The sequence below is a fragment of the Calypte anna genome, chromosome 11, assembly GCF_003957555.1.
Source record: "Calypte anna isolate BGI_N300 chromosome 11, bCalAnn1_v1.p, whole genome shotgun sequence".
NCBI classification, from domain to species: Eukaryota; Metazoa; Chordata; class Aves; order Apodiformes; family Trochilidae; genus Calypte; species Calypte anna.
Genome location: NC_044257.1, coordinates 2,846,527 through 2,865,647, shown reverse-complemented (window position 1 = coordinate 2,865,647; position 19,121 = coordinate 2,846,527). Strand labels below are relative to the sequence as shown.

General features: G+C 40.4%; 2 protein-coding genes and 1 long non-coding RNA gene across 6 annotated transcripts; 2 read left to right on the top strand and 1 right to left on the bottom strand.

Moving 5' to 3' along the window:
- The first annotated feature begins 52 nt into the window (after nt 1-52).
- LOC115598924 lies at nt 53-3,776 on the top strand. The gene is made up of 3 exons (XR_003988013.1): nt 53-140; nt 323-395; nt 3,696-3,776. It is a non-coding gene; the product is annotated as an uncharacterized LOC115598924 (long non-coding RNA).
- HSDL1 (hydroxysteroid dehydrogenase like 1) lies at nt 458-5,638 on the bottom strand. Of its 4 annotated transcripts, none has more exons than XM_008501277.2 (5): nt 5,421-5,635; nt 4,539-4,771; nt 3,371-3,816; nt 1,663-1,890; nt 458-776 (listed from the first exon to the last, which is right to left on the bottom strand). In XM_008501277.2, exons 2-5 carry the CDS (start codon nt 4,756-4,758, stop codon nt 675-677), a joined length of 996 nt encoding a protein of 331 aa, XP_008499499.2. In that variant the 5' UTR covers nt 4,759-4,771; nt 5,421-5,635; the 3' UTR covers nt 458-674. The 4 variants fall into 4 exon arrangements, with proteins under 4 accessions (XP_008499499.2, XP_030313330.1, XP_030313332.1 ...); XM_030457470.1 differs by having other exon boundaries at nt 466-776; nt 5,508-5,638; XM_030457472.1 differs by having other exon boundaries at nt 573-776; nt 5,512-5,625.
- Nucleotides 5,627-19,121, top strand: DNAAF1 (dynein axonemal assembly factor 1). The gene is made up of 12 exons (XM_030457468.1): nt 5,627-6,229; nt 6,330-6,542; nt 7,421-7,547; nt 9,751-9,842; nt 10,680-10,901; nt 11,608-11,774; nt 12,043-12,164; nt 12,730-12,944; nt 13,390-13,647; nt 14,218-14,327; nt 17,733-17,795; nt 18,934-19,121. The coding sequence occupies exons 2-12, from the start codon at nt 6,407-6,409 to the stop codon at nt 19,027-19,029; spliced, it is 1,608 nt and encodes a 535-aa protein (XP_030313328.1). The 5' UTR covers nt 5,627-6,229; nt 6,330-6,406; the 3' UTR covers nt 19,030-19,121.

Here is a 19,121-nt window from a genome sequence, read left to right as displayed (position 1 = left end):
CACGGAGCAGGAGTGGGGAGAAGACGGCGCGGAGCGCGGCCGCCGTAGGGGTGAGGAGGAGGTGTCGCTCGCTGGAGGGGTTGAGGGGGCAGCGGAGCAGCCGTGTTCTGGAGAGGGAGTTTGGGAATGTGATTATTCAGGTGTGGCTGAGCGTGGAGGTATCTGATTGTTGCTGGGAAAACTGAAGATGGGTATGTTACCTCAGGGACGGTCAGGCAGCGCCTGAGGAGGGTGAGGGAGAGACTAGTTTGGTGTTTCAGGGTAAGAGGACAGAAGCAGAGTGAGGAGCCTGTGGTAACAGAAAATGTTCCTTCTCTTTCAGTTGCAAAAGTAAAGGACAGCTTCCCAGAGTCTGCAAAGGGATAGGAGCAGTGTATGATAGCAGATGCTTTCCAGTAAGTACATTTGCACCTCCATACTTTTTATATTAACAAAAGCACTAAAATCATACACCATCAAAACCTTAGGAAGTTGTTTTATTATCACAGGAAACAAACAGGTGTTTTTAAATAAAACATGAAGGGGCAGAGAAGTTATTTAATACAATGATACTGAGAGGGGTTCTGATTTCTAAGGTATACATAAGGTACAGTACATCCACTGAGTGTCACTGAACATTGTTGCAGCACTGGGATCAAAATACAAAACTCAATATGCAGGACATCTGAATGTTCCTATTTCACTTTGCACGTTAAAGCTTCCTTGCGTATAATTCTGCCAAAATACTGTGCAAACCATGCCCAGATCCATTCAGGTAGGCGTTCACCCAGCGTGAACTGTGGAGAGGCACAGGGAGACAAAAGAAAAGGAGTCTCTTTTAATCTGTTCCATTTTCTATGAAATTAAACAGTTTCTCAAGTTATCAGAAGAGTAAGGCAAGACCTACTTGAACATCAGCAACTAATCCTTAAATTCAACCACCTGGAAGTATATATATTTAACCATTTTGGCAGTAGTGCATGCACCTGGACAGGGGGGTTCTGCAAATAAATCCTGAAGGTTCAAGTTCAACAACAGCAGTACTGTTCAATTCCTTTAATTGCCACATCTTCCTAGAATCTTTCCCATCTCTTTATTCCTTTGTTACTACTTCCCACTTAAAATTCCTACTACTCAACAGAATGCTATAGAAAGCCACTAGGGATGTAAGTAATTTTCATAAAGTTACTTTGGAGCCCACAGTCTGCCCCCAAAAATGAAAACCTAACAGACAGAGGACCTGCCACCACATAGGTCAAGAAAAAAATGTGGGCTTTTATTCCTGCTATTATTCCATCCTCCCTACCCACTCTTCCCCAAATTAGAAGCAGGCTTAGCAAGTTAAGATTGAAAAAAGGTATTTCTGTTCAAACACAACAGTGAAACACTTGCCCAGTTAGCAACACTACCAGTGAAATGAGATACTGTGTGTTTTTGAATAAAGCTTTTTCTTTCCCCATTTTTGCTGCACATTTCAAGTGGGAATTGGATTCACTCTCACATTCTAAAAACAAGCATGCTGTAACATTTTCTCAAGCAGAACAGTGAGGATATAAGGCAGACACAATGCCTTTATATTGTACTCTCAGAATATGGGCATAGTTGTCATTCAGGCTCCTAAGAAAGTAAACAGCTTATTTACTTGTACTGACAAACATGAAATAGTTTAATGAATACTATTACCTTTATTGCATGCTTCCAGTAGCCAGTGGTCCTTGTAGATAACCCAAGAGTCGAAATGGCATGACTTGCATACTCTTCAGCAGAAGGAAAAAAGAAAGATCTCTTTGATGTTGTGCTGCTGCATGCCACCATTTTTGTAGCAATTACGAATGGAGTTAAACTCTGAACAAAAATTCCTTTAGAGGCATATTCATAATGTAGTGCTCTACTGAAATAGTCCAAGTAGGTCTAGAAAGACAAAAGCAGAAAGAGGCATATTTTGGTTTTTTTGGGTTTGTTTTTTGGTTTTTTTTTATAAAAAAACAAGCCTCAGGGCAGTTTTAAAATTACAGAAGAGTTGGGGTGTATTCTAGACATGAGCTAAAAACCCACCTTGAGTAAATACTATAAAAATACACATTTCTGAAGTATTACCAATGTTTCTATTTTTTGTTATTTGCTTGCTAAAAACCTGCTACAGTTCAGTAATTTGCAGGCCAAAGCATCTGCTTAAGTCTCTGATGTGAATTTAACATAATCTGACAATTTCTGCTTAATAACACCACAAACATTCATTAAATCTAAAACAAACACCTTGTTTAGTTGGGAAGCATTGCAGGCAACATTCCAAAGCTAACTCAGTGGTCAAAAGGACAAAAAGTCCCATTTTTAAATCCATTTACAGGTGAATTTATATTCAACAAATCTTCCCCAGAATTTATGTTAATTAATTCTGTGTCAATGTAACTGTACAGAGGCCAGGCTTTAGAGTGGATTTCTGATCTAGGATTTAGATTCATGCTGGCAGCTAAAGGAAGAAACTTTGGTACACTTGGGTTTGTTCTGTTCTTTTTCATTTCAACTTTAAATTGTTTTAGTTCAGAGAGCAGTTCTACATATGCTTAGCATAACCAAGCAGGGACGATACTCCAACAGCAATCTTAGGCCAGTTTCCACACTGAAGAAAATCTGCAAGGAATTTTATACCTCACAGTAATAAGAGCATGTTTTGCTCCAGTAAAAAAAAAGTACTGGCAAGAGCTGTCCAAGGATTAAGGCTGCACAGGGGTTAGGCCACAGCAACAACCAACAGCTGGGAGCAATTACTACTTGTGTTTAGATACCTGGCAACCTCTGTTGTTGATTTAGCAGCAAGTCATCAGGTGTAAATCCAAATCCTCATGTGCATTTGTACTTCCAGCATCACCCAGGTGCCCCATCCTGTTATTCACTAGATCTCTCCTCAGGAAGACTAACTGGGCAGGGGGAAGAAGTTGTTTTCATTTCTTCCCAAATTGGTACAGACAAGTGTAAGAAGCCTTCTGTCCCTTGCTGTGAGGTGCAGCAGTGGCTTGATTTCGCCCAGCAGTGACTGGAATCTGACAGCAGCCCCTCTCACTGCCAAATACCAGTGTGTAAGGAGCTTGATACACCACTCAGCTGAAGAAGAGATATGAAATCCTTGATCCTTTCAATGGGTCACAGAACTGCTGCTTCACTGTTCCTCTGAGGAGGGTAACACTGCTCCTAGAACCAGCTAGGAGTTCACACATCATACAAACACAGGTTCAAAGCCCAGTATTGATGCTGATTACATGCAATACCTCTGATATTTGAAGAAATCCCTCCAAATCTTTCCTTGCTGATATCCTTGCTGAATGCATTTACAGCCAAAATATAATGTACCTACTTTTCAGTGTGTGTCATTGAACATTGCACCCCAACTTACTTTAGAGGCTCCATAGATGGTCAGCATTGGTGTTGGCTGACAACAGGATGCAGAAGAAACATTCACAATTGCCCCTCTCCTCTTCTCTACCATGCCTGGCAGCACAATATGTATCATCATGTTAGCAGAAGCAATATTTATGTGTATCATGTCCCACAACAACTCCTCAGACACATTGGTAAAATAGTCCGGGTAGGGATAAAATATTCCCACGTTATTCACCAAAATCCCAATTTCTCTATCTTTCAGAGCCTCCTTAATGGCTGGGTAAGGCTCACGCCCCTTGCTGAAGTCAGCTACTATGAAATCTGTTTCGACTTTATAGGTTTCAGATATGCTCCTAGATACAGCCTCCAGCTTCTCTTTGTTCCGGCTGATTAAGATGATGTTGACACCACGCTTTGCCAGTTGCTCAGCATATGCCTTCCCTATGCCATCTGTGCTACCTGCAATAAATTATAAAAAACAAGTGAAAATCAGAGCAGCCCCAGCCTTCTATTTTGAGAATTCTTACAATTACAGCTTTGCTCCCTTATCTGAAGGGCACGAGGCACTGACTATAATGATCTCAAAGCCACACCAAAGACAATGTTGTCACTAACAACCTTCTGCAACCCCCCCTCTCATACACGTTTTAGATTTTCTGTGACAACAGGGAGCTTAGAGTAGAATCTTAACTTAAGGTGAGTGTGTCAGAGGCACATGAGTTAAACCTGGCTTAAGAACTTGAGCACCTGTGAAAGGCCCATGGCAAAATAAGGACCTTGCCTGCATCTCTGTCTGTGCTTGTATGTGTTCTGTGTGCACCTTACAATTTTGGGGAAAAATTGCTGTGATCCCAGCAAAATAAGGACTTTGCCTGCATCTCTGTCTATGCTAGTGTGTGTTCTGTGTGTACCTTACAATTTTGGGGGAAAAATTGCTGTGATCCCAGCAAAATAAGGACTTTGCCTGCATCTCTGTCTACGTTTGTATGTGTTCTGTGTGTACCTTACAATTTTGGGGAAAAATTGCTGTGATCCCTTCCTAGCAGGCAGTCAGCACACTGAGCCTGCCCATCTCGCAAGGAACTGCATTTAGTAAGGCACTGAAAAACAACCACTGCTCAAGCAGGTTTAACTTGCAACCTGAGATGAAGATAAGCAAATACACAACTTCAGTTTCTTACCAGTGACCACGGCCCATTTTCCATACTGCTTGACAAGGTCGATCTCACCGCCCAGCTTTGGAACCACGTGCAACCTGAGCATGCTGTAAGTGTCAAAGGCAAGAGAGGCACACTTCCTGACTGTGTACCAAGCTCCAACTATAGCCAGGGCCTCTATGTAAAAGCTGCAGGAACGACTGATCTCTCTGTACATGAGGTAGAAACGATCCACTGCAGCCATGGTGACCACAAGCCTGGAGAAAAATAAGACACAGAAAAATAAGTCACCTCTTGGGCCACACGAACTATTCAGACTGAATGCAAAACTTTTGAGATTCAGCTCATTATAGCCCAAGCATCATTTTGGCACAGAAAAACCACAACTCAGCCTGCTTTTAAAATTTGGGTAAGCCTATCAATCATCCTTCCTGGTTTAGCTACTGCTTAGCACTTGTTGAATGGTTTAACTCCTGGTCAGTCGTGCTGCAGTGACACTGCAAATAAAACAAGTCCAAGCAGACGAGGAAAGCTCAACATGTGAAAAACTCATTTTGGAAGATGAGGATGTGCCTGCAAAAGAGGCTGGGATAAGCACACAGGATAAACACTGGGATAAACACACAGCAGCCTCTTCCAAGCACGGCAAGCGGCAGGAAAGCCCCCGCTAGCTCAGGGACAGCAGGATAACGTTATTACCAGGAACATCCCTCACCCTGTCCCAGGACGCCCTGTCCTCACGGCCAGACACTGCCAGCTCCCCGCATGACTGTCACATCGCTGGGCTTCACACCTACGAGGCCGGAATTTCTCAAAAAGACCGCAAAACCCAACGCCGGCAGAGCCACAGTCAGAGCCGGCAGCTTCGCTTCGCTCCGCTCCACACCGCGCTACCATCGCCCTTACCGATGAGTCCCCACGCTGAGCCCCGACTGGGCTGTACCGAAGGAAAACCAACCGCGCGCAAGGCCAACACCCCCGTGGGGCTCTTACTCGCCCAGACGCCGCTACTCGCCCGTCGCGTCTCCCGCGGCGGCGGCGGGACAAGGGCTGGGTCCCGACCTTCCCACGATGCCTCCCTCTCCTCGCCTGCCGCCGCCGCCGCCACCACCGGGGCTGCCGGGAGCGGCCGCGGGGCCTCATGGGCCTTGTGCGCGGCGTCTCCATGGCGACGGCGGCGGTTGGGGCCCGAGAGCGGCTACCGGCACCTCAGGGGCTGCTGTCGGCAGTTGGGCTGGGGTGATTCTGCTCGGCTCCGTCCTGTCCCGTCCCTCACGGTTGACATCTCCTGTGTGCCTGCGAGGTACTGCGGGCCAGCCAGGAGAGGCCCCGTGCGCCGAGGTCCGGGTCAGAAGTCTCGGCCCAGCGTGGGTCTCGGGTCAGGTAAAAGGAGTTGCAGGTTTAACGGGCAACGGAGCAGCACGAGTCCTGAATAGAGAGCTCTCGGGCTATATAACAGCAAAAAGAGCAGGGTTAAACGCAAGAGCAGCCTCAACCCTTGTGGGGAGCTCAGAACTCCCCTGGGGGTGTCCCCTGGGCCCTAGCGGGGCGGGGGCGAGCGGTACCCCCGGGACAGGCCGAGCCCGGGAGGAGCCACATCGCTTCATCTTCAGCGGCCCGGCTGCGGAACGGGATAAGTGACTTGCTGCAGCTTTGGGAGAGCTTCTCGGCCGCGGCCCTCTCTGCTCTGAGATCTGCTGCGGGCAGGATTTAGGGTAAGCTCTCCCTGCCTTTTGGTATCTCCATAGTGAGAAGACCCAGGTTGCAGGCTCCATCATTGACGCTTGATCATTTACTCTTTTTTATCTGTAACAGGTTCTACTCAAGTCTTCATATATTTTTCCTGGAAATCAAATACTGGTTTGGCTGATGTCTAAATCACTTATCTTAAAATGCAACCAGAAAACGGTGTCTCCAACAAAGGCCTTGGACAGGAGGTCACAGTGCAAGAGGTGTCAGGAGAGGCTGTGAATGACACCAGTGCCAAAGCTGCCCAAAGAGAAAATGAAGGCAGTTGTGGCAGCACAGGTGAGCCCTTCCAGCTGGCTCATGAGGATGAATTCAGGAACATTTAGTGAACATAAACCCTAGAAAACAAGTCTGTCTTATCTGCTTATCTGGTTGCAATATGAGTTCGTTCTTTCTCCCGCTGAAGTCACTTCCCATAACTCAGTTGATATCTTCTTATGCTTTTTTTTTTCTGTTCCTGTGCTTTTCTTCTAGCTTTCTTGCAATCACACAGCAGCCTGACCTCTGTTTTAGTTACAAGTGCATTTGAAAGAGCTGGTACAGTCCTCTTGTTTGCACTCTTTTTTTTTTTTTGCACTAAAAGTCTTGTATGTGCAGAGCAAGAATCTGAGGAGAAGAATACTGAAAATGCAATTAATCAAAGATGGTCTAAAAATGGCTTGAGTGAGTACAGCACTGGAGATACCATCCAGAGAATGCAAAAGGGTAAATTAGTGGAAGTCATCTATCAAACTATCTATCAGACTATCAAACAGTGCTTGTGATGACTGAGATGGACCATTACTGGAGTCTCTTTACATACAAAGTTAGTGGTATTGTCAAGCTCAAATTACTGCTTCTTAAATATAATCTATAGCAGCCATTAAAGACTGTGAGAGCATTGGTGTATTGTCACTATCCTTTATAATAATCTAAATTGGTACTACCTGACTTCCAGACCTAAAAAATAAATGTCAACATTTTTTTTTTTGCCACTTATTTTGCTACTTTGCCTCCTTAAAAAGTTAAGTTTCCTTTCATTAAAAACATCATAAAAATCTTCCTTAGAACACCTCTTTTCTTGAATTTCATATTCAAGTGCTTAAAGTTATTGCCAATGTGACACCTTTTCCCCTCTCATGCTGTTAAACTGCAATTTTGTTTTCCTGCTGACAAAGATGTTAAAGCTCAAGAGGAAGCCATGCCTGGCACAGATAAACAGAATGAACAAAAATCCTATGGTGATCACAAATCAGTAACCAGCTTGGTCAACCAAAGCACAGAAGAAAAAAGGGGCTGTGTCAGGTAATAATTTTTTTGTGGATGTTTTCTCTTTAAATCGTGGCACTGCTGAAGTCAGTGGGAATCTTGCTGCTCTACATTTTAATCTTAATTCCAAAGAATAATTTTGAGGATGAATTGGAGAATAATCACTAAATCAGGAATTGGGGATATTTCCAGACACTGCACAGCTGGTGTTCTATGGTAGCAGTAACCAGCTACATTCTACCTACATGATGCATTCTGCTTAATGGAGCTGGAGAAAATGATGCAAACTTGTGGAAGTAATTTATCTGTAGATTTGACCATTTCTTAGCATCAATTCAGACAATGCATTGCATTAATTCACCACAGTGTAAATATGAAAGCTGTCAAGATAGATTTTAGCAGATGATATCCAGAAGTACCTCAGAAAGTTAACAATAAGACACATCTTTGTAAGCTCTGGCCCTGATTTTGGTCCAGCATATGCTGCAATGGCCATTCATTAATTGCTGTGAAATTGAATTATTCTTGTGTTATCTCTGAGAAAGAACTTGGTAAGCAAACAATAAAATGAAACCCCATATTTGATACTGTTCAATAATATTGTGAAAGTCTGGTCAGGTGAGCTAGTTCCACAGTGATGTATAAGATTCCCCCAAATTCCTGTACCTGCTTATGTGGCAAAAATTTTCCAAAGATTATGTTTCTGCTAATTATAATGTAGCTGGTCTGTTAAAAAGAGTCACAGCCCTTTAAAGCCTAGGGAATGAAAATCACTGAATTATCAGGAGGCAGATCTGACTCTGCTTACATAGAAAACTACATTATCCCCAGCTAATCAGCTTGGTACACTTTAGAATTAAGTTCTTATGGAGAATAATAACTGTATATAAGATAAATAATACTTTGAAGGAACACATTTAATGATCCCATAAAGTACCTGAGGATGCTAATATTTTGATTAAATGCTGCTATATACCTGTGTCTGGCAATACAAGAAAACTATGTGTATTTACAGATTTTGCTCAAAGTTTATAAATCTTTCATTCCTTCAGAGATTTATGTCAGGGGTGTTTGACTTACAGGGAAGTTGCAGGTTGACAGTCTTATTTTCTATTGCTGGAGTTTTGTTCTCCAGCAATATTGACATTTTTTGTCTAGTAAGTAAATAAATCTAAAAGCAAATTCATTGTGAAAGGTTTATCTTCACTGCCTTTACTCAAGTTTTGGTTTTGATTTGAATATATCTTCCTGCCAAGGAATTACCAGCTTTAGTCCTACAAATACTTATGACCACAAACATACAGTATAAGTTGTTAGTATGGGATTTAGAAGTAGAAAATAATTTTTGAACATACAACGTTGTACTTCTGCAATATTCTTTTATGTGAGGAATACCTACTGGAAGTTTTATTTTGGAATTTTGCTTTACAGGATCTAATCTTTCCAAACATGAAGATATAGCTATTTTCTGCTTTGGAATATTTTTGCTTAGTGGTTTTTCTGATGGGTTCCCAAATTTCTTGTCTATAATATTACTGAATTTTATGTAGCCCAGGACACCTTTCCTCCAAAAGCAGTGTCGTGTCACTCTTTGCAAGGTCCCTGCTCAGGAACTGCCATTTCCATGAAATGCAAACCCAGTGCTCTATGCACATACATGTATTAAGCAATTGCAGCTGAAGAGGTAGTATTAGTTTTCTGTGCCCTTCCTAAGCCAGTCACAGCTGTGTATTAATACTGCCTGAAGTGCTATTTCAGAGCCAGCATTTCATCAAAATGTTAGGTTAATAATCACTGATTTTTCTAGTCTGAGAAAAATCTTGCTATGCCACCAATATATATGTCAGGCAGCACAGCAGCAAGGAATGGAGACAAGAACTGGAGAGGAAGGAACAATATTCTAAGAAGCATGCTGTTCTTTTTCAAGAAAATAAACTCTAATTCCCTACCCACTTTCCTACATACTCTTTTTTGTTTGATTGTTGGCTTTTTTTGCCTGGGAACATACTTCAAACAGGTAGAACTGGAAAGCCACTCTAGAAAACTGTTTTAAATTTTGAGGATAGATCTTGAAAGATGAAATTTATTTCTCTTGAAACAAATATATTTCTCTTGAAAGGTATATTTGTTTCTCTTGAAGAACTAGTAATTGTGTTTCATTGAAAGCTGTTACCAAACCAAAGATTTCTGAATGTGCACTGAAATAAATTTTTTCTTTTGCTTCCCCCTATTATTTCAGAATGACAAAAAAGATTCTGCGAGACATCTGTAAAGAGCAGAAGTTATACTGGACCCCATACTTAAATGATACTCTTTACTTGCATTACAAAGGTATGATGTGGACATGACTGTGTAGATCTATTATTCTAAGTAGAATTTTAGCAGAGAATCTAGTTTATGGCTGACCGGAGTTTTAGTCTTTTAAATTAGCAACAAAATTTAATTTCATAGAATAATGAAACTGTGAAACAAAATGAGTCAAGATGAAGGTAGAAAAATAAATGGATTCCAGACCTAATAACTTTGTGGAGTCATTCAAAGGAGTAATGGGGACCAAAGGACACTTTGGGGTTTTTTCCAAAACAGTAGCCTCTGAAAAATGTCTTATATACTGGTCTGGGTTGCATTTAGAGCAAAATATATATATTTCTTCTTGAATGAGTTGGTACAAAGCTGTTTTCCAGCTCTGGGGACCTTTTTATTGCCAAATAAAAATGGTCAGGAAGAAAACAAACAGTAAGGTCTTGCTGCACAAAGACAAAGCAGTTGCTAGAATGAACACAGATCATCCTTTTCTGACATTTGAGCAATTTTTTTGAGTGATGTGGTTAGCTGCTTCAGGTTAGCAAGAAAATGGTTTAAATCTAAAATGCAAAATCTACCTTCTGAATTTGGCCTCGGTTTTGCTATTTTCCTGCTGTGTATTATTAGAGCATCTAAAGGGCTGCACAAGATACAGACCAGAACAGGTACATCTAATTTGGGGCCCATTAGGTACAGTGCTATTAATTTAGTGGAAACAGTGGCAGCATCTTGCATGCAAGTTTTCTCACAGACTGTTTCAGCAGCACTGGTCTAATGAAATTTGCTTTTTGAAAGACTTGTGTTCAGCCAAAGCTATTTCATTTTAAAATACCGTTTTTTTTTTGTTTTTTTTTTTATCTGCAGGATTTGACCGCCTGGAGAACCTTGAAGAGTACACTGGGTTGAAGTGTTTATGGCTGGAAGGCAACTGCTTATCAAAAATTGAGAACTTGGAGGCTCTGACAGAGCTTCGTTGCCTCTACTTGCAAATCAATTTAATTAGCAAAATAGAGAACCTTGAACCCTTAAAGAAACTGGATTCCCTCAACATCAGTAACAACTATGTTAAGACCATTGAGAAGCTCTGTAAGAACTGTTGGTGCAACATGTTTTAACCTGTATTTTATATTCCTGAACTATATTATTAGTGGCATTAGTTTCAAAGGGGTTTTAATAATGGTAAAATTTTGCGCAATATCCCTTTGGTATCAAAGTCCACAAGGTTTCTGTTGAAGAGTCAAACCTCTGTATTTTGCAATTGAAATAGATGAGAAAACAGCAAAGATATAGTGATTACTGTCATTTGCATACCTAGGACAATGAAGTTGGTTTTCCTCACTTGTTAATACAATCTCAGTAATATCTGTGCTGCAGACAGCTTGGCAGTGCAGTTTTCACCAGTTACAATGTGCTCTGCCAGTTGTAGACATGATTATCAAATCTTTCATGTCTGTTAAAGGATTTATTCCACCTTCAGCAGAAAACAAACAAACAAAAAGAATTCCTCTCTTACTCATTGGGAATAATTTTAAACACAAGCTCTTGCTTTTTGTATAACTGTTTAGTTTGAAACATGAATTGGAAACAACCACTCTCCTAAAACCAAACAACTAGTTTTTTCCCTCCATGGTGAAGAAACCAGTTTTTGGCCAAGCCAAGAAGTACATAGAAGAGAACAACAAACTCAAGGGAAAAAATATTTGGACAGTGCAGTTTTTTAAGTGTTCCAGAAAGCCCTTTGTGTAGCAATGCTTCTTACCTTTGCTTTCCTTGTGCTGTTCTTGCCTGACAGCATGCCTGAAAGTCCTGCAGACTCTGCAGATAGCTCACAACAAGTTACAGACAGTGGAAGACATACAGCACTTGCAAGAATGCCCAAGTATTTCTGTCCTTGATCTTTCCCACAACAATCTCAGTGATCCAAATATTATAACTGTTCTGGAGACTATGCCCAATTTGGTAAGCTGAATTTTACTGAGGGTGGCCTGTGTAGGAGTGAATCCCATTAAATGGTTTTGTTGGGTACAGTGCACAACCAGTATTGATCTAAAAGTAATGTTGTTAAACATCTTTTCTTCAGTTGGTTGGTTGGTTGTTTTTTTTTTTTCCTGTAGCACCCAAGATGTTTTATTGACCTCTTCTTTTTTAAAATTACAGAGAAAGTGCATATCCAGGTCAGGATTTCTTTGCTATTCAACTTGAAAAATTGTCTCCCTTGTCTCTCTAGCATGTGCTGAATTTGATGGGAAATGAAGTGATAAGGAAAATTGCTAATTATAGGAAAACACTTATTGTTCGACTAAAACAACTCACATATCTGGATGACAGACCAGTTTTTCCAAAGGATAGGTAAGAACCAGAGCCATCCTCTTTATACAGTAATAAACCTCAAGTGCTAATGACCACTCATCTAATTTTTATCAATATTGTCATGAAAGGAATGACTGACCTGTATAATTTATTGAGGGTGGATGACTTTGACTATGAAAGTATTGTGCTATGGAGCTCCATATCTAACATACCTAGGAAAAAAACATGTATTTTTTGCACAAGAGGAATAATTATTGAACAGAATTCTTTTACACCAAGTCTGCAGACCAGAGGTAAATCCCGATTTCAATAAACTAAAGTCTGGAAAAGCAGAGCTGAGATCAGTACTCCTGGCAGATCTCTGATAGGGTCATCAAAAGCATTTGGCTATTGTGGTTCTTTTCTTGTTGCAGTTTTATTTTTTATTTATTTAAGATTTATATAAGATTTATTTTTTTATAAAAACATAAGTATATGGGCTGGTTGGTTTTTCTTTTCCCCTCTTGCAGCTATTTTATGCTGTTGATTACTGTTTTAAAATTATCTTTAATTATCAAGATGGGCTATTATAGCTATATTAAGAGTGAGGTTTTGTCTTCATTAGAGCCTGTGCAGAAGCCTGGGCTGTTGGAGGGAGTGAAGCTGAGAAGGCAGAAAGGGAAAAATGGGAAACCAAAGAGAGGAAAAAAATCCAAGATAGCATCAATGCTTTAGCAGCAATCAGGCGAAAAGCAGAGGAAAATAAAAGACAAAAGTATGTGGAAGAAAGTGGTGCAAGTGCAACAGGTGGAACTGGAGATACAACAGATATCCTAGAAGGTTTGTGGATGATATTTTGGAAGATGTCTGTGTCTGCTTCAGTTTGACTGTTTAAAAGTAGGCTGATGCAATATTTGGAATTTCTGCTCATGAGTCTTCATTTCCCATACTAAATACTTGTATTAGTCTTGGTGCACCTTTGATTAACCAGAGCAATTTTAAGTAATCATCACTTTTCTCACTGCTGATGAAACACAAAGCCTTAAAATTGCTTTCAGTGCCAGCATTTCAAGCTCCTGTGCCCTTCACAGAGAAGCCAGGTGCAAAAACCTGCAGCAAACCCCACAACATTGCTGCAGACTTGGGAGGACTACTGGTCCATGAAGAGCTGCTCACACAAAGTAGGAGGTTTTTATGCATATTTCAGCCAAAGCTGTTAAGACCATGTAGTAAAGCTTGGATATTTGTAATGAGTCATGGTTTTAATTAATTTCTTTCTTGGTAGGAGCACCTGCAAATTCGGATGTGAGGAATGGAAATTCTAATACATCAGATACTTTTATGTCAGAAAAGAGAGAAACTCAGGAGAAGACTGAGAAATTTACAAACAAAAGCTTTTATGCCTGTGATGAAGTGATAACACTTTTACCAAACAGGGGAAATAGCACAGATTTCCCACCAGGAAACATCCCTGCTAGAAGACAAGTGGATGCACAAGAATTAGATGCTTTCAATCACTCAAGCTTCAATGAGCAGATAGAGGGTAATGTACACAGAGAATGAGCCAAGCTGAGTGTAGCACTGCCTCTGCCTTTGATTCAAACCAACTTCTGCACAGATAAAAATATCCCATTCGACTGTCCCAGTGACTAGTTGGAAAACAAGTTTTTCTGGATTAAGTATTCTTTAAATACAACACACACACACAAAATTCTGAGGGCTCAACGTTCAACTTCTGCTACGTAAAGGTGGAATCCCACTTTTCATACAAGCCACACTTAGTGACAGAGTGGGAGAGCTTACAGGCTTCTCTTGCTCCCACATAAACTGTTCAGAAGTTGCCCATCACTCTAGAGGTGTAACTTCTGCCTTAACAGATGGAAAATGCTTTTCTAGGTTTGTGGAATACCTTACTGCAAAATGCAAAGATTTATTTCTATAATGTGAGGGAGACTGAGAATATGGTGGAAAGACAAAGAGCAGGATTCAGCTGTGAATGCTTTAGTGGGAGTCAGGTCCCCAGCAATCAGGTTTTGCAGTGCTTGCTGTTGCAATGTAGAAGGTCTTTTCCTCATTTAATTCTTGGCATCTGATTATTTGTTTATGTTTTTAGATCTACCAAGAGAGAAGGAAGCTATGGAAAAGACCAAGCTTCCTGAACTGGATGGATCTGCTGAAAAGGAACAGATCAAACTGGAGACACTGAAGAAACTTGATCTTGATGTATGTATTGGTTTCAAATTTGGGAAGTTCAAGTTTGGATATTATCTCCTTCAAATTATTTATTTGAATATCCTAGCTAATAAAACTATATGATAAGGGTTCTCAAAAAGGCCTACTATAAAGAAAAGGAAGGAAGGAAGGAAAAGGAAAAGGAAAGGGGAAAAGAAAGGAAAGGGGAATGGAAAGGAAATGAGAAAAGAAGGAAAAAAGAAAAGGAAAAGAAAAGGAGAAAGGAAAAGAGAAAGGAAAAGAGAAAAGAAATGGAGAAAGAAAAGGAAATGAGGAAAAGAAAAGGAAAAGAGAAAGGAAAAGAAAAGGAGAAAGGAAAGGAGAATGGAAAGGAAATGAGAAAGGAAAAGGAGAAGAGAAAGGAAAAGAAAAGGAGAAAGGAAAGGAGAATGGAAAGGAAATGAGAAAGGAAAAGAAAAGGAAAAGAAAAGGAGACTGGAAAGGAAATAAGGAAATGGGAAAGGAAAGGAAAAGAAATGGAAAAGAGGAAAGGAAATGAGAAAGGAAAGGAAATGAGAAAGTTTATGAGGATTCTCATTTGAAAATTGGAAATCACAACAAAAAGAATGTAGTGGACATGTGCATCCTTTCAGGTAAAACTCAAATGAAATATGCAGTTGAAAATTTAAAGTATGGCAGAAAAAGAGCAAGGAAGAAATAGCCACCCACTCACTGTAAATGCTAGCTAGAAGTATTAGGTATTCCTAACTAATTCTCAAAATGTAACTTTTAGGGATATTTCCAAGAAAACAGAATGTGCATTATTCAGGTATATAATAAGCAACTGACATTTTTAATATGGTCTTCTCTTATCTAAGATGCCTATCTGATGACACGGACATTTAATCATGTTTAAACACATCTAACCCTGAGGAGGACTGAGACACCACTGAAAAATAGTCTCACTTCAAAGGAGACCTGTTCAATATGTCCAAATTATGCTGCTAAACTAACAGTGTCAGATTATCACTTAACTACAATAACTTCTGAGTTTATGATTTCCCAGAGTGCTTAATATGCTCTTCCATCTCTCCCACTGCCATTGTTAACTAAATTCTTGTTGGCATGTTTCAGAAAAAACCCACTTGTATCTTTTCTGTGATTTAATTTCACAGGAAAAAAATTCCATCTTGTTCCCAAAGTGCTCAACCCCCTGCTTACTGCTGCATCCTCCTGTTTGGCTGGGTTTAATAATAAGTTTAACAAGGACAGAGGAGAGCAGTAGTTCGAAGTAGATATATATCATTTGATGAGCTGGGTCTGAAATAAAAGTTTTAAATAAATACTGATACTGTATGTAGGTAGCCACCATGTGAACATCTTGTAGATTCAGGGTTGGTTTTTTTTTTATCTGGGTGCTGTCTGGCAGCATAGCATGGAAAAACTTTCAAGTCATTAAGAGTAACTCTTCAGCACACACGCATGGAGTTTCTTTTGACACATAAAAAAGGTAACTATTCTAATTCTACATCAGGAAATCCAACCCAAACCATGTATTAATCCCCATTTCAGTGGTCTGTGCTACTGCATTCTCCAACATTCTGACATTCCTTGATGGAAAGAGCTTCTGGGAGCACACTCCAGTACTTACATGATTGCAGATTTCCCAAAGAAGCTCAGAGCTGACATAGCAGGGGATGGCTGTGAAGAGACCACTGGTGAGAAGCTCTGGAGTAGCCCTGTGGTCTCTGTTCCTATCCTGGCATCAGTAGATGTCTCAGCAATATATGGGAGAAGAGTGGAGGAGGATTTGTCATGCAGGGGTTGTGACATCCCTCTCAAGCAGAAACAAGCCCGTGTTGCTGCACATGCTGCTTGAATCACATTCTGTGTACCTAAAACAGGGAAAAGTTGTAGTAAGGGATTTTGGTGTGAGCTGCCAATGCACCCTGCTGACTGGAACATCTCACATCAGGTTCCACCCACTGACATTAGGCTCACATCTTAGTTGGAACATTTTTAATGATACTGTAATAAAATGACATGACTTCAGGACATGCTGCACTAGCTACAAGCATATAATGAAGCAGACATTTCATTTGGTAATTTTAAACCTGTAATAATCTCTACCATGCAAGACAGTACAGGGTAGATGTTTCTGTTAACTACCACACAAAGCAGCTGCCTACAGAATTCTTACACCAAAAAACCAGTAAGATATGGTTTTACCAAAAGGTAAAAAAAAGCAAAAAGGTATTGCTTTCTACCTGTGATTTTGTATGCCTGCTCTCTATTTTTGCTTTCACATCAGCAAGTGGCAGTTGTCTTAGATCCCATTTTCTAGTGGAAACCTGAAATGATTGGACCTGTTTGAGGAAAAACAGTTCACAGCAAGCTACCAGTTCTATATCCCTAAGCGTGACAAGTTCACAGTGAAACATTGTTTTATTAGCTGTATTTCACAGTAGCAGAGTTTACTGATAAACAGCTTCAGGTAGACTGAAGATCTTTTTGGGTGTTCCCTGTAAACCATAGATCATAGAATGGTTTGGGTTGGGAGGGACCTTAAAGCTCATCAAGTCCCAACCCCCTGCATGGGCAGGGACACCTCCCACCAGCCCAGGTTGCTCCAAGCCCCATCCAACCTGGACTTGAACACTGCCAGGGATGGGGCAGCCACAGCTTCTTGGGCAGCCTGTGCTAGTGTCTCATCCCCCTCAAATTAAAGAATTTCTTCCTAATGTCCAACCTAAATCTCCCCTCTTCAAGTTTGAAACCATTTCCTCTTGTCTTCTCGCTACACACTCATGTCAAAAGCCCTCTCCCTGATTTCTTGTAGGTAAAGATGTATTAATGCTAAAATAACTGCCTAGGTGAATGTGGCCCAGTGTGGGGGTGAGTATTTTACTAGGGAGAACAAGGAGCTGGACTTGAACATTTCCAGGGAGGGGACATTCACAGCATCCCTGAGCAACCTGTTCCAGTGTCTCACCACCCTCACAGCAAAGAACATCTAATCTAAATCTCCCCTCTTCAAGTTTTAAACCATTGTGCTCTCACTACACACCTGTGTAAAAAGTCCCATCCCAGAGTTGTTTGTAGGCCCCATCCAGGTGGGTTGCAGTTGAGATTGTCTATTGAATAGATAAGAAACAGCTCACAGACATAAACCATGTTTGCTTTTAAAATTCTGTTCATACCTTGCTGTTTATCTTCCATTTTTAATTATTATTTTCACAATCACACAGCATAGCAGAAAACAGCATTCAGTCTGCAGTTAAGGTTATTGCTTTCCCACCTGATCTTTCTGGAGACAGATGAATTTTCCTCTTCCCACACGTCCTTAATAGATGCCAGTGCTGTGTTCTGGCTGTTCCTTTGAGGAAGATTCCTAATGAGCCAGAGATGTATTTTACTGGTTAATCCACTGATTTATGATCTTGTGACTATCCACAGGAACTGCCTGATTTAGAAGATGTAAATGCATTTTCCCCAGAAGAGGAAATACTCATTCAAAAGGTAAGATTTTTATGAATTCCAGTGATAAAGCTTCCCTAAACACATTTACAAATGTTTTGCAAACTGAGGATAATGTAAATTGTGGAATGCTGTTTTGGGAGATGCAATCAATTATGCATTTATAAACTAAGGCAGATCTTTACTTCTAAACTAAGGCAGTTTCAGCACATCTTTATCCATTTGTACTTATTTATTTTTATTTTTTATATTACTGTCTTGCAAAACCAGGAGAATGAAAAGCTAAGATCAAGTAATGCAACACTTAAATAAGATTAATTTCTTGGTAGTGTTTTGATGAAGGTTACACTTAAAATATACTTTACCAGTATTACTGTTCTGCAAAGGACTGAATAGATAGAACAAATTGCCTGCTACTGAATAAAGTCAGAGTTTTCAACTGAAAACACAGATTGAAACTTCTCTGCTCCAATGCAGGCCACTCAGATACAATTCATGCCAACAGTCATGTTGTGCTGTGCACAAACTGAGCTGCCCAGCAAAAGCCTAGAAACAGAAACAGAAGAGAAAACAAGAAAAGAGAAAACAGCAAAGACAAAAGTGCAGCTTTAAGTCTTCTGCTGATGTTGGCTCATGTTTGCCTTGCTAGAGATAAAGCAAGGATCCAGTGCAAGTTTGCACAAGTCCCTCCCCAAGACAATGCAATCTTTTCCTGCAGTCCTTGTGAGACTGGAATCTATTTGCTCTTGTCACAGTGTTGCAAAAGGTCTTGGCTAAAAAAGCTTCTAATTAATGTAAGATAAGAGAATTAATGAGGGAGCACTTGTTAACAGTTCTCATGCTCTGAAGGGTGTTCAGTTTCTAGCCCAAGTCAGCTAAAGATGTTAGCGAGGTCCTTCTGCTTGGAGGTAAAGCAATAGGACCAACCCAGCACATTGATTTATTGCCAGGTTTTCATTTTCTAAACTGTTAATAATTGATGGTCAGTTTATGGCTGATGCCAGAGCTAATAGCAAACCCAAGGTTCATCAACAAAGAGGCAGAGCGTGAAAGGCATACATTGGGGTAGAACAGCACATCAACACTGAGAGCTGGGATGTGGATCCAAAAGGTATTTACCCACCTTTTAGCTTTTACATCAAGACTAATCTATTTTCAATTATATTTTCTACCTTTGCAGGAGGAATATCACCCAAAGATTGAAATAATTTCTGAAATGACAAGTGACAGCAATTCTGCTTTAGAGGAAAACAATAAAGAAACATTTGAGAATTAAGCAGAACTTCCAAGAGCAATTTTTTCGAATGCATGTAAGATACATAAAGAGCATGAAAAGGAGACCGTAAGACCACTTGTTGAAAGCTTCTT